Source organism: Pezoporus occidentalis, unplaced genomic scaffold (assembly GCF_034315485.1).
Source record: "Pezoporus occidentalis ecotype Australia unplaced genomic scaffold, CSIRO_AGI_Poc_V1 ctg39, whole genome shotgun sequence".
NCBI lineage: Eukaryota > Metazoa > Chordata > Aves > Psittaciformes > Psittacidae > Pezoporus > Pezoporus occidentalis.
Genome location: NW_026915713.1, coordinates 4,659,281 through 4,675,389, shown reverse-complemented (window position 1 = coordinate 4,675,389; position 16,109 = coordinate 4,659,281). Strand labels below are relative to the sequence as shown.

General features: G+C 36.3%; 1 protein-coding gene across 1 annotated transcript in view; it reads right to left on the bottom strand.

Moving 5' to 3' along the window:
• MAN1A1 (mannosidase alpha class 1A member 1) overlaps positions 1 to 16,109 on the bottom strand; it is a 146,471-nt gene that overhangs the window by 82,293 nt on the left and 48,069 nt on the right. The window contains exons 3-4 of the mRNA XM_062632414.1: positions 12,987 to 13,102; positions 4,440 to 4,520 (exon numbers count right to left, since the gene is read on the bottom strand). Of these exons, the coding sequence (XP_062488398.1) occupies positions 4,440 to 4,520; positions 12,987 to 13,102 (197 nt within the window). The remainder of the gene's footprint in view (positions 1 to 4,439; positions 4,521 to 12,986; positions 13,103 to 16,109) is intronic.

The following is a 16,109-nucleotide window of genomic DNA, read 5'->3' as shown; positions in this document are numbered from 1 at the left end:
TTAATAAGACAGCACTACCATCACTGATAGATGGTTGTTTTAAGTGGGCAATGATTAGCTCTGAAGTCAGACAAGAGGCCAAGTTCACCATATGACTTTGAACAGTGGTACTGTAACTCCTACTCTAAATGCAGATATAAACTAATTAGGTTATATGTCATCACTTCCACCCCCCCTCTTTTTTCCTTTGTACTTCTAATTAACAGTTGGTAGAAAGTAATAAAACAGATGAAAATCAGAAAGTCCAACATTTATCATCATGAAGAACAGTTTGTCGTGCCTTTTTTATTCCTTCATCCCGATCACAATAAATTTGTGTTCCTTCAAACAAGATATCCTGCCAGAGTGAAAAAATAAAAACCTGTCTCATTTCTGCTTCATGCCATGGAGAGAAATGGCAACATGAACATCATTATCAAATTTATTTTGTCTTCCTCCAGTGAAGATAACTATCTTGAGTCCTAGAAAAGAGAAGGTTGTATTATGCAGGAAGAACAGCTGCTAAATCCAAAATATTTGAATTCTGGTGGAAAAAAAAAAAAAAAATTACTCATCTCATTCAAAAAATGGAAATGCTTCAAAGGAATTGGGGAACTTACCAGCTGGATCTGAAACTCACATGCTCCTTATTTGTTTCAGGGCATTTTGGATTTACTTTTTTTGCTACTCATCCAAACAACAATTATTAAAAGCTCCCTCTCTTTCTGCCTAGGCAACGTATTCCCTGACTGCAGAACCAACCTTCAAGTAAAACAGTCCCCTAATTACACAGCTTTAGCAGTATCCATGAGAAGCAACTATCAGTAAATCTGAAGAGGTAGTCACATCAGTAGTTTGGCTTTTATATTCCCTATAAGCAATGTCATACAACTATCATGACTTTCAGCATCAGTATCTCCCAACAGTGAACATTACAGTGTTCACAAATGTTTGTCATATCCGTAAAGAAAGGTCTTAGCTGCTGTTAGAGGATACACTGTTGTCCTCCTCCAACAGTTAACAAATTATCTCCTTATATGACTACATTTGGGTGTGCTTTAAGCAATTATCTGCATATGCAGAATCCTGTTTCATGCAGTACTCCAGACCCTCATGGTACCAGAATTTTATGTTAGACTAGTAACTACAGCAAAGCAGTTGTAAAACAATTCTCTCCCTTACTAAACATCTTATTTCCAGTACAAAACTAAAAAAGGTTGCATACCAAGTTCCTTAGAAATCATATATCTACTAATGAATTAAAGTTTAAACAAAATTATCAAGAAAGTTTGCTGAACAATCTAGCCCTGTTCCTATGGGTTAAACATACCATATTACAGGCTCCCCTAGATGCTTTTATACAAACAAACAAAATCAATACTAGCAGTGCTTTAACAGAGCCAGGTTTATTTTTAACAACTCCTTACAACCGCTGACTCATGGAAGAATACCAGGGAAGCATTCACATGCAATATTATTATGAGTGACTTAGAAAAAAAAAAAAAAACAAAACAAAAACAAGAGAAGTCCTTAAGCAGTTACTGATTTTGAAGTCAAGTTTTCTGGTATTTGCAGCTGTTTTATAAACGAAGTTTGACATTTGACTAGAATTCTTTCTAGCTTATGTTAGCAATCATAAAACAGTAAAAAAGAGGTGACAGTACATGACACTTCTAGCACTTATTCATTCTAGTAAGGCAGTAATTGTAAGAAGTTTAACAGAATGCATCTCATAGCTCTATTTGCAAGTGAGCACCACACACGGGTATCGAGAGGCAAAGTATTAAATTTGTTCATTTTTAGAATTATTCACATTGGTGCCTTTATCTAAATGAATTATTATGTGAGCAGAATGTCTTAGGAACTACTCTATGACAGAATATTCTTTAATCATGATTAGTTAGACTTACAAACGATTATGGAACATACAATGTGTTGCAGCTTTGGATCATTACCCATGGAAATGTAATTCAGAAGTACAAACAATAACTATTTCCGTCACTCCTTCTACTGAAACATAGCTCTTTTAAATTAGGATATTGATAAGTTAGCACAGCAAATATAAGATTTTTAAATAGTTAATTTGATAGAGAATTAAATGAGCTTTTAACTGAGAAAGCTTAATCTTCCTAACAGCCTGCATAAAAGTTGTTCCCCCTCTTTAGAATGCCTACTAATATAATGGACTAATGGATGATTAAAGATATATTTTCTATGGTGGCAGCCAGCCTCTGGGGCTCTGAGTGTTTTCTACACCTGTCAGCAGCAGCAACACTGAAGGACAGACACAGCATGGGAAAACTCACACTGCTGCACAGCTGTTCTGTCCTCAGAATGGCTGCATCCCTCTCTTCCCATAGGCAGCATGGCTGTTGCTTCAGTATCTTGGATTTAGGAGACAAATGGGGAAGTTTCCCCAAATCTGATAAAGGCAGAGCATGCTGAGTTGCACTCATCAAGCCACTAGGACAACTGCTAGTTTAGGAACATCACTCTGCCTTGGACAGCAGCTGTCCATCCAAGAGTATGAAAACCAAGCATGGAGGGTGTCTTTCCCAGCCTACAAGAGCTCAGGACCCTCCTTAATCATATAGGCCATCTTTGTGTTTAGGAACCCATTTTACTTTCATTAATGAGTCTGTCCATTTTTAGAATGGACAACAGGATCCAGTATCACCAATATTCCACTGCAAAGAGTTCCACTTAATTAACCATTGTGTGAAACACTCTTCAGTTTTAAATGTTTCCTCATTTAATTTGTACAAGAGTTTTATTTGAATGCTGATGTTGATATCAGTCTAGTACAAGAGGTGGTGGTAAAACTGCCACTCATCACAAAATGAGGGAATGGGTGAGAAGCAATGACTAGGTGTTATTTAGGAGAAAATATATGCACTGATTAAAAGTGAAACTGCTTATTAACAGACACAAGATATAAATTCTCAACATACATATGAAGCACAGATGACAAATGCTTCAGGCATTTCTTGTCAGACAACTGCTGCTTGATGTAAAGGCTCATGTGCAGTCCTCTACCAGCTTGTTGTCTGTCAAACATCCTCTGCTTCTGTCAAAATCAGTTAATTAAAATGTAGCAATAGGTTAAACTGGAAAAATTCACTCCTGTTTGCAAGAAGTAAATCTGCAGTGAAAGGTATAACTATTTCATTGCAGAAGGAACAGCTTTCAAATCTAGACACCCTTAGATACTCATACTTCTGGGTGCTGAGTTACTGTAGAGGGACAAACTGTTTCCTTCAAGACTCGGTGATGGCACACTAAATAAAACAACAGTTAGTAAAGATCAAGAAGTCAGCTACCAACCACCTCTCAAATTCTGTCATTACTGTTAAGCATGAAGTTTAAATGTATCTATGTGCAAATTTTTTCCTGAGAAAATTATAACATAGATACAATAAGAAAGCCTGTCTATTTCAAAACATTAAAGTCTTATCAACATCACCTACCTTCAGCACCATGGGAAATAAAAAGGTAAGTCTACTTAAGTAAAAATGTCAAAGGAACACTGTCTCCTCATAACTGCTTTGTCAGGTACATGACCCAATAGTGCCTTCTAGGACAGCTTTAACATAATGATAAACTAACAAAAAACAACATGGACACCATAGAATTCAAGTTAGACAGGTTCAAAACAGAGCTTTACCCAGTATTGGGGAAATTCACATATGAAAGAAAATGATACGTCTTTAGAGTCTTGTGGAGTTTCCACCAGTAATTGCCTTGGATTTAAAGAAATCCGATGATAAATTCAACTTGAGGTTAAAGAGTATTAACTTGTGTTAATCCTATAATAAAACACTACTATAATCCACAAACAGGAACAAGAACTTAAATTAGCAAGATTAAAGACTTTTCAATAGCAAGCTAAAAATTTAAAATATTGCAATACTTGTGACTTAGTATAACCTTCTCCAAATACATCACAGAAATAGTCGCATTAGTCAAAGCGCTTAGATGAAGTTACTTCTTCATCCTCTCCAGAAAACATTAGAGATTAACGGGATATTGATTCTTTAAAGACATTAACACGTATAGGTTTACCAGTTATGTTTTCATTCTTAACATGCGTTTTCCATGTCTGTTGAAGCTTCAGCTTCAGGATGGCCAACAGAAGTACAGTTCGTAGGAGTTAAAGGATATGGTCAAAACCAATTTGTGAAGTAAGAACCTGATGAAAAAAAATCTACCACTACTGTGGCATAGGAACTCCATAATTACACAGTCCAGCACAAAGTCCAGTAAGAATGTACTGGGTATGGTTTCAACTCAGGAAGAAAAAATAAAACCTTTTAACACTTACATGAAGTAATAGCTTTAATACTTACATAAAACAATAGTAATAGAAGCAAGAAAACCCACTGGACAGAATTCTGCTGTACAAGCCATTTTCAAAGTTCAAAACAAGTTTAATTAAGATAAACCATGTGGAAATCTCTTACCTCTTCTCCTGAAAGATAGTAAGCTGAAAGTAGTCCACCAACAAAACGAATGTTCACTTCAAATACTGAAATTTCAGCATTCTGTTGAAATAAACAGACATAGTTTTATTCTGTGATAGTTTTCTGTATGGTCTGTAACATTTTGTTTGCCTCTTTTGCCTTATTTATATAGATGTAGGCATTAAGCTACAACACCTGTAAATAGCAGAACATAAGATATAGGGAAAGACAACATAAGTTAATTTAAGGGCATTTTAAAGTATTTTCTTTTCTTCCTCATGTTAACAAAATAACCTCTCCATTATCTTCATCCTGTTTAACTTTTAATCTCTTCCACTTGGGCTTTCTCTAAATCTACATATCCACAGCACTTTCCTGTAGATGGCTCAGCACTCATAAACACGAAGTGGTCTAAGGTCATATGTCCCCCACTACCTCACACCACATACCATCTCTTCTCAGACACTGTAAGAGTTCTTGATCAGAATGTTGTATCAAGAGCTTTCCTACTTCAGTGTAAATACAAGTTATTGTAAAATGGGAGGTAATGCTAGAATGAGTTAGTTACATGCTCATGACAAAAATGTAATCATGATATGTATTCACTAGGGAGCAGATGGTCTTTCAGCACTGCAGTGACATCCTTTCCCATACTGGCCTAGTCTTTACTGATGACAGACATTAAGTTTGTTGTACTGAGCAGTGCAGATCCAGGCACTATCTATCTCAAAACACAGACACTTGTGTTTCCTGTGAGGATTGAATTAAATTGCTTTTTTGATTTTCAATTGCTCAAAGTAAATTGAGTGATATATGAGCTGAATATTTTGTCTCCAAACCTTATATTTTCCCTTTCTGGATTAATATGACTATTTAACTCACAAACCAGTCCTATCTGTCAAGGAATATGAAGGCCTTTTAAGAAAAGCTCAGTATGTATGCACTGTCATCTGCTTCTGGAAATCAAATATAGACAAAAAGAAGACTTTGAGGTAATGTGAATAAAGATTTTACTGTTGAATGACAAAGATTAATGGCACTGTAATCCTGAATGTTTGCTGAAGGGGTGGTCTTTTGGGACATTTCTTGAAGATACTCATTGTTTTAACGTTATCAGCTTTCCAATACTTCACTTGCACACGTCTCTAAACCTTTGATCAAAATCCTAAGCTCATTCTGAACTCCTCATACAAGCTGCTGAAGCAGATGCTATTAATGAAATAGACATTTCATTAATGGTACATTTGAAAGCTGTATGCTACATAGTTATACTTAAGCTCATTATTCTAGGCTAGTAGTATTCTCAGAAAGCACAGGAATTATAGCCATTTGCAAAACAGTTAAAGAAGTTTTATAATTTCATGTCAAAGAGACGTTCATCTCTACATGGAAGTCTTACGTGAAGAAGTGGTATGGTAGGAAAAGTGAACTGTTCCTAGAAGTAGTTGATTTCTGTTACACCAACTTTACCCTTCTTTCTGGCTTGATTTTTAATAATTTTTTGTATTATGCATTTAAGACACCACGCCTTGATCATTACCCTCTTTTCATATTTTTAATCAGCATCCACATACAGTTTGCACAAAGAAGTCTGTATATTTCTACTCAGCAGTCAAATCCTAAGTAAGCAATGTTATTTTTTATTTTGCCCTCAGATCCAGCTGCACACAAGCAAGTCTCTACAATATGACAAAACAGTTGAGTGTTACCCCATTTTGACTTGACAAGGAGAAATGTTAAAATGAGGGGCTTTTAACCAAGAGAAGAACCATAGCTTAGAAACACTCAAGAAGTTGCAGTTTAACTAGTAAAGCTATCAAACTAACTTCTTTTTAAAAAAGGGAAGTTGTCTGTACCTTAGGAAGACCCATCTTCAAAAAGCGACAGATATTACCAAACGCAGCATAGGAGGATAAGTTCCAAGAGTTATATTAGATAGTTCATGTTACTCTGCTTCTGTATTTCATTTGCAAACCTATGACAGGTCAATCTAATATCAGCTGCATCTCACCCTTCAGTAAGCCATAAGATTTAAGTCTATAACTGGTAAGCTACTGAAGCTTCAAACAGCTGTGTCTGAACTTAATGTTGAAAGCATTGTTTAGACAACAAAACTACTGTCAGCTGGGCTCTCCTGAAGCCCTTCTCCTTATGGACACCTTTAGCTTTCAAAAAAATCAGATCAGTATTCACATCCTTCTGGACAATTTCCTTAACACATCTCTTTCCTGAAAGTCTTCCTCTCCACAAACTTGTAGATCAAGGCCAAAATAATTTGTCTATGTTTTCTCATGGGAAGTCACCCTCATTTACAAGCCCAGCATTTGAAATACAACTCAGTTGTATTTATCTAATATCAGCTTCCACCTGGCACTCATCAAGCACTGGTACCTGCTCTGCTATTTGTAATTCAATTGGAGAAAATACGGTGTGTTTTTTATGTGGATGAATATGTTCACAGCAATCAACTCACCTTAATTTATATTTGATAAAGAGCTTACTCTGTTAGTTTTTATAAAGACCCAAATAAGGCCACAAATCCCACCAAATTCTGTTTCAGTCTTCTTTATTACAGATTCTTTATAATTTTTTTTTCCCCTCAAAACAGTAACAAAAAGTACTGTGCCACTACAAACAGCCCATATCCTGCAGGTTAATAAACTGTGCAAGAAAACACCAGGGACCCTACATTGAACAATGTTGAATAATGTATATAATTCTAGAGTAAAAGAATGGACACAAAGGGCCTGCATTTTAAGTGAGAGAGATGCATAATTATTATTAGATAATAATATTAATAATGTTAAACATAGTATTGAACATAATAATGATTAATCTAAATATATATAATAGCATAATATAGATAAATTAACATAATTAAACATAATACAACATAATTAATATTAAATAATATTTCCCTGTTGAAGCAAAAAGCCTGGAAACAACAACAAATCTTAGCATTTTCAAGCAGTCTAGGAAATATGACACAGACATGAAGATCACTATGATATGATCACTCAAAGCTACTACATTTTAATTACTTGCAATTGTGGGGAAACAAAGTTTCATTCATATTCCACAAATTAAGTGTAATTTAGTGGCAGCTTGCTAAAATACTCAGTTCCTCTAGCCAAGGGGAGCAATTTTAGCCACCATTTTATTGCAAGTGTCAATGTGTGGTTATTTCATAACATGCTATTTAACCTTGCTGAAGTGCCCACATAGCAAACTGTAAGATCCTAAGCAGGCACAAAAAGGAAGTGTTACTGAAGGCATTAACAATCTCTAGCAGCAAAATATCTGCATTTAATAATAAATTTGCAGGATCTCCTTTTAGACCATCAAAATAATTTCTTATTCATAATCAAAACAAAATCAAATCACTTTGAAGTCTGACATTTTGAGTGTACTAAAACAAGTTATGTGGCAAACTAGTAAATAAGTATTCCCACAAACTAAAGAACCATTTTCAAGTTCTGGCTTCCTTAATCTTCCTCACAGACCCATTAAACATTTATTTGAAGTCCATTTACTCATACATCCCACACTTTTTTTGTTGTTTTAGGTTTGTTTGGTTTTTTTTTTTAACAGGAAAGCTATTCTGTTGCAAATTGTTGTATAAGGAAATTTTCTGATTTTCTCACAAAGAGAAAAAAGCACCAAAAATAAAGCATGAGAAAAACATCTGCCTCCAAGCCAGAACATTAGGTTATAGGCTGTTAAATATAATTACAAGTCAATCATAACACCTATAGTTTGAGAGGAGTAGGATTTAAATCGGCAAATGCTGAAGTTTGAAATAATCTGAATTCTAAAAGTCTATCTTGTTACTGACTATCTAAGCACAGATAGACTTGAAGACATATGCCAGAAGCATTAATTGTTAGATTCAAATACTATTTGCTATTCTGGGATCTTGGAAAAAGTATATGTTAATCTATACATTGCAGCAGAAATAAACATAATTCCAAGTTTCTATGCTTTTCCCACTCTTTTTTCATTCCCAAAATAGAAGACATACTACACATTAAACTACATTGCATGAAGCTGCACACAAAGCTTCTTTAAAAGGCACTCAAATTTGCAAAGCTAAGAACAAAGATGAAAATCAGAACTGGTAAGTAAGCCTTCAAGCTTCAGGGTTGGTTATAAAATCAGACACAGTGACTGACTGACCTCTGAAAATAGATTTGCTTAAGAGTGCTGGCAGGACACAATAATGAAAGTATCCTTGCTGTCTTATTCATTCCCTTCTCTTTATGCAGTTCCTCAATTCATTTACTACCTATCTTTGAGAGCAAATAATGAGCTGCTCTTTATACTCTTCCCACAGCACAACAGCAGCTCTTTCCTAGACTCATCCACCCTGTGCAGTTAACTAGGGAAGTTATCTGTGATGAGACAGATAACACACAATGAGTCAATGCTCACACAAAATGTCAACTGAAGTCAACTAAATTATATCCACATAGATAGAGATACTGAACAAACGTTCTGCCACTTGCGTCTGACTGAGCTATCATAACTTCCTGCCATCCTTCATTTTGATAAAAAATAGAGGAATGAGGCAAACGAACCCACTAGTAACCAACAGGAAGATTATTTTTGTCTGAATACAGATTCACCTTTGAGGTATCTTAAAAGAAACAGTTTTCCTCTTCTCCCAGTAAATGCATGGCTTCCTGCTCCATACCTGGATCCCATTCTGGTTCTACCTGACTACACCCACATCAGACAGCTTATCAGTGGGTCAGAGAATGAATTCAAGCACCATCTCACATATCATTAAATTGTTTGCACCTTCTGGTCTGGTTTGGGCCCTTCTTGTTCCAGCCAACTTTCAGGCATGCTTTAGGACACCACGTAGGCCAAGGACTGTTCACAGTATGCTGTATGGGCAAGACTCTCCTTTTGAGGGGAAGGAGCTTGGCAGGGCTGAGTAAGATGGGGACAGATCCATCAGTGTTATCCTAAAGATGTTGGGGTCTGTCTGGGTGTAGATGTGAAGAACCATCAATTCCAGCACTTAATAAATGCCAACCCTACTGCTTGGCCACAGGGCTCAGCTCCTGCACCACTGCTCCTCAACTCCTGACCCCTTCATCCACCTCATTAAAATCCCTCTTCCAGTTTCTCTTACCGAGTATGAATTCAGTGCGGTTCATCCCTTGCATTGCAGGGCCAAATACCTTTTTCCTGCCCAGTGTGATGCTAAAGTTGGGTGTTGGTACAGAAGCCCTTTCAGAAAGCTATGAATGCTCTGTGTGTGTGCAGGTTCTAAAGCAAATAATGAAAAAATAAAACCAGAGCAACACTCAGATGTGCGTAGTTGTAGCTAGGAAACAGCCAGGCTCCCTAGTGATCCCATGAAAGACTAGCTCCTTTTTCCTCTCTTGCAACGTACTGATATACAACCTGGCCCAGTGCAGCTTTGCGCAGGGCCCTGCAAGAGCACTGTGCAAAGGTTGTGTGGGCAGCAGCATGCATGGGGAGGTCAGACGAAATTGTCAGCTATATTAACTGAAGAGCAAAGACACACACCCCCCCCCAGGGATGAAGTGATTTCATTGAAAACAGGTCACATCCATGATGCAAAGACCATGGATTTAGCCAATGCAAATGTCAACTCTTTCAAAAGGTATGAGTATTTCCAAATCTCTTACAATATTGACAGAATCAGAAAATGGAACTTAATTCCTGAAAGACTACTCAGTTTGGCTGAAACTACAGCAATGTATCAAATACAAGGAATTTCAGCAGTTATGTTTTAGTTTGGAAAAAATAGTTAGTTTAGTTTGGAAAAAATTAGTTTTAGCCGTTTTAGTTGGAAAAAATTCCAAGCATTCCAATGTGGATATCCCAGTTATAAAACCACAGGGCTACCAGCTCCAGCTATAATAAAAATAGCTTCAGTGTTATATACTCCAAAAGGCGAAACTTCCAAACAAGTCCACTCACAAGATTAGAAAGATTCACAAATTTGCCAAGAAAGGTAGTGTCTACTTTTCTAGAATTTTCCTTCAAAATCAGAACAGTCTGCTTGCTTTAGAAAGGTGAAAAAGAGTAGCCCTGACAACTAATTCACTGAATTGGGGGATTAAAATCTTAACATGTGAAGAGATTATGGAATTTCCCATTAAGGCACCTTTATTCTATAAATCCTTTTATGCGGCTAAACTGGTGCTTACTTTACAAAGTGACATTTGGAAACTTTCATGATTGGGTGACGAGAATGATCAAGTGTTGGCCAAATAGTTCAACATGTACAATGAGTATCTGACTTATTACAAACTTCTAGAGGGCAACTTGCTTTATCCAGCTACACTGATGTAGAATATAAAAAGAAAAGATTCTGATACATAATACAGTCACAGCTATTTTTGTAAAGAACATCTTCAAGAAAATTTATTATTTAAAAAGCATAGTTTTAAGATAAAATGGAAAAAAATAATCCTATGTATAAAAATAAAGGGCAAACAGGCGTGCTCAGAGGCTGATTAAGCAGTCACTCCTGAGGAAATGACCAAAAACGTCAAAGAGAAGCATGTTTTATACTGCTCACAAGAAATAACACTTAAGGCTATGTCAGTCTGTCACCTTTTAAAACCTAATTCACTTTCATGGAGGAAAGATTTCTAAAATAGGAACAAGTAAGACTGTATGAAACATTAATACATAAAATGTCAAGTAATGCATGATAAATGCTTAAACACAAACAAGTGGACCCTGTTGTTCTTTGTGTTAAGTAATTTCAAACTTAAAGCTATAAAATACAAATAAAAAGCAGCATTTGAAACTGGAACTCATATTTTAAGGGGGAAAACAAAAAAAGAGTTTAGTTGAGTAGCTTCAAACAATTCAGCCACTAAACAAACTGACATCAATTATTAAAGTTGGTGTTACGGTTATTTATTTTCATTTCCTCACTTTGCTTTAGGAAAATTTGTCTACTCATTAGTGATAACAATGTAATATTCTATATGATTATGAAGTATTATGAAAATAATTTTGTGAAGTGTTGAACTCAAGGCAGCTATTTACAGGAATATCAGGAGGAAGGTATTGTTCCTTAAGCACATCTGTATCATCTGCAAAGTAGTTTTAGTAGATCTGCTGGATTGCTACACTGACTGACTAACAACACAAATTTTCAGACACTTTGAAAGACTTCATGGCTTTTAAGCATTACTGAGAAAAAATAACTGCTATATAATTTTTAAAGTACATAAATTAATAAGAGGAGCTAACATTGTAGGCAATACCTAGAAGTTACCAGTGCAAAACACAGCAAGATTTATGTAAGCCCAAAGATTTTAGTGTTATTCATGTAAATCACTCTGCTGCACTTTATAATGTTCCTCCAAGTGGAGCTCAGCTCTTCCGTTAAAGTGGAGTTTGCTGTTTTCTATTGTGTTTTGTTCTTACATTTTTAAACACGTTAATAATGCTAAGATGATAAGACAGGAATTTAATATTTAAAAAAATCCTTTAAAAAAAAAATCCACCTTATGCACAAGATAAAGTTAGCATGTATAGCTGACACTATTTGGAAGCACAGTTTAACATCCTGTATTTACATTATTAACGTAAACATAAATGCACACTAAATTGCTGCTTATATAAACTATAATACCCACTCTTATTAACTCCTCCTTCTTAAAATGGTAATTAATTCTCAAGCATGTAAAAGAACCTAATTAATCCTGACTTTTTTGCATAACATATTAGAAGGAGTACTTTGTTTTCAGAAGGTTTTTCTGCCATTATGCATGTCAATTACAAGAGCTTTTAAGTGCTCGGTATACTGTGCCTACAACCCTTTCCTACTCCACTACACTTATCAGTAAACATACTCCACTAGCTCTCTGTATTGAGGAATTCCAATAAATACTCTGGCCTACAAATTAAAAACAATTTACCAATTTAATCAAAGTTTTACAGAGGTTCTTGCTTGTTCAGAGCCTTTCTAGGACAAAAACTTTAATAATGAACTTTGCTCTCAGATGCATACTTACCACTTAAGAGGATGATTTGTAGATGACAGTTGTGATGACTCGGTGCCCCATAAGACTAATGCAGCTCAGTTTGTGCCAACAGTTCAGCCTAACTCTTGGGTTTCAACTTTACTAGAATACACAACTTAAATGGTATGTATGGTGTGTAGCTTTCTGTAAATGCAAGTCTAATTTGCAGAAGGTTTCACAAAGCGAAAATGTAAAGTGTTTACATAACTAAAAAATTAATGCTTGAAGTGTCCTGATTCTTCTATCCAAAAGAACTGAAAAGTTTCTTTACAATGGTAAAGATTTCTTTTTCTTTCTTTTAGTTCAGGTCATTGCCTCCTATCTATCTAAATTTCTCACACTGAAAAATTGCATGTAGAAGCAGAGTAGTAACTTTATTGTATTTCTGCTTCCTGCCTTGTTTTATCTATCAGTGATCTCAATTCTGTAGCCTAGTATCATGCTTGCAACATTAGAACACAGTCCTCAACTGACCCATGGAGATTAAACAGAGTATTAAATGTTAATCAGCAACACTACTTACCACATTGAAATCTAAGTTTTTTTCAACCCATTCCTTGGCTTCCTTGAATTCCTCTTTCATTTCCATGATGTATAGTGTATCAAGGGCATCCACTATTGTTGCTCCTTGAATGTTACCTGAAATACATGAAAAATTAGTGATTTACTTTCCAACAGAAGGCTTTTCAGTTAGAACTAATTAATTTAATTAATTCTAATTTCAAAATCTAATTTCATTTAAACCAATTAAAAATTGGGCATATAAACATTCAAGTGGGCAAATAGTCATTCACAGCCTTAACTTTGATTACCATGCCACAACACAACATCATAATACACTCTTTTTTAGCAGCTGCTAACTGCTTATAAAATCCTCCTTGGAATGCCATTTTCTTTCTCTGAATGAAGTAATCTATATGTTTTTCCCCAGATATTCCACTAATAAAACTTCAGCATACTTTGGTAAGAAGGATACCATATGTTTCCAGAGCCAAGCCCTTCTCTCATGTTAAAGGAAGAACTTTAAGCCTGTGTAACTTGTATTTTTCCTGAGCTCGTAAGAAAGTGAGAGCAATTGTGGAAAACTGCTGAAGGATACGTGTTCGAGAGCAGTACTACAAAGGCTCTGGAGATGTTAGTAACTCCGTGCAACAAAAGCTTGTACTTTAAATTCTTAAAACATAAGCCTGAAGTGAGTAATTTTGATAAGAGAGAGAGGTAAATGTACAAGCCCACCAAAGTGAAACATTATTAGTCTGTACCAAAACCTTCAGACCAAGAACTTAGATATGTTCAATTTTACTTCCTTTGTTAAACCTGCTACTGTGTCTCTCTTTCTCCTTTACTAACAGCACCATTTATTCCATGTGAGTGATTCATATAGAATATGTAAAATTGCCCACAAGCTGGTTAACTGAAGAGAAAGCAAAAGAAATCAGTCAGCATAAAACTTCAAGTGGACTATCAAGCAGCATCTACAGAGCATCCTTTCCCATTTAACACTTGAAATCTTTAGCAGTGATCTGGAGGAAAAGAAAATAAATAAAAAAAATAAATAATAAAAAAAAAGAACAAAAGAACCTACTGCTAAAAAGATTTGGGGATGATTAACTAAGATGACTGACATTTCAGAATAGCATGATACAAAGCACAGAGCATTCTAGATCACTTCTGGGTAATGCAGAATGGGACCATTTAAACAGCATGCTTTTTAATATCTAAAAATACAAAGGTATGTGTACAGAAATAAGAGAAGATTACATTACAGAATGGAGTAGTGCTTCAGGGCAGGTGGGAAGAGCAGAATAAAAACCAAAAGTGATCAGAGGATGGGTAACTTTGTATGAGCTTCCACAGTGTCACTGCAGGGAGAACTGCTGTGGATGACAAGCTTATTAGCACAGCTCTGTGACTGAGCGTATGTGGCCATATGGTTTAAGAACCACAACTGGCTTATGGCCAAACTATTTGGAAGATGGGCCAAAAGAAGGTTTTGTCTAGCCCAGGTTTTTAGACATAGCTTATTGGTTGATGAGAAGTTCAACATGAGACAGCAGTGTGTGCTTGTGGCTCAGAAAGCCAACTATGCGAGGCTGCAGCAAAACTAGTGTGACCAGCAGGTAGAGGTTGGTGATCCTGCTCCTCTACTCTGCTCTAGTGAGACCTCACTTGGAGTATTGTGCTCAGCTCTGGGAATCCCAACACAAGAGAGACATGGACCTGCTAGAGTGAGTCCAGAGGAAGGCACAGAGACGATCAAAGGGCTGGAACACCTCTCCTGTGGAGACAAGCTGAGAGAGTTGGGCTTGTTCGGCATGGAGAAGAGAAAGCTTGTGGGAGACCTTAAAGCAGCTTCCAGTGCCTAAAGGGGGCCTCCCAGAAATCTGGAGAGGGACTTTTTGTAAGAGCATGGAGGAATAGGACAAGGGGAATGGCTTTAAGCTGACAGAGGGTAGGTTTACATTAAATATTAGGAAGGTATTAGGATATCAGATGTTAGGATATTCTTTACTGTGAGGGTGGTGAGACACTGGAAAAGGTTGCCCAGAGAAGCTGTGGCTGCCCCATCCCTGGCAGTGTTCAAGGCCAGGTTGGATGGGGCTTTGAGGAACCTTGTCTAGTGGGAGGTGTCCTTGCCTGTGGCAGACGGTTTGGAACAAGATGATCTTCGAGGTCCCTTCCAACCGAAACCATTCCACGATTCCATGATATTTTGGCCAAAAGATTCTGTAATAGAATACTGCCAGGATGCCAAAGTCAATGCATGTTGGTACAGTTTATAGTTTACTATTTTGTTCCCATCCCTTGTTTACCAAGTGTGGGGCTTGGTTCTCCAGAATATCCATATTCCTCGCCATCAAATATAATTCATATACACACAGACATAATAGGGATGCATGTATGTGAAAGATGAAGATCTGTGGTCTACAAGCATTTCATAGAGAACAGTACATGCAGGAAAGTTTCAGATGTGTCCCAGTGCACTGTCTATAACTGGATGGAAGCCAGGCCCCTTACTCAAATTAAACTGCTTTTCTTTTTCTGACTCTGTGTCATATTCAGATGGAAGGAAACTGTGGCAACACGTACAGCAAAAATGGAAGATAAGGAAAGATGAACTGTGAAGTGGCCTCAGGTCATACAATACATTAGCTCCCTCACCTATGATAGCTCACCATCCAACAAGTGTAATAAACTAGGATTTCTTGTTCTTGCATGACTGTACAAGTTGAATAGAATACTGGGTTTTCTTCCAGAAAATGTTACATTTCTGTGTTTCTGATACGTTAGTTAATGAAAGTTAATGAAGGACATCTATATTTGTAATTTCTTCAATGTGATCAAAATTCAGCACATACAAATAATAACAGATATACCTTAAATTAAAGTGAAAATGTTAAAAAAACCATTCCTCTATTATTGTCAGAAGAACTGCTCTTTAGGCTTACTTTGTACTACTGTAGAAAACAAAGAAAATTTTATACATAACTGTATTTCTATTGGACTCAGTATCACCCTGATGATCTTAGACTCATTATTTTCAGCCAGTGAGGCAAACCTATGTTGTCGTCTTCCAGTTATTGTAAGTTGAGGAAGCTCAGTCAAAGCACATGCATTCTACGGAACCTTCCTCCAGTTTGTAGTT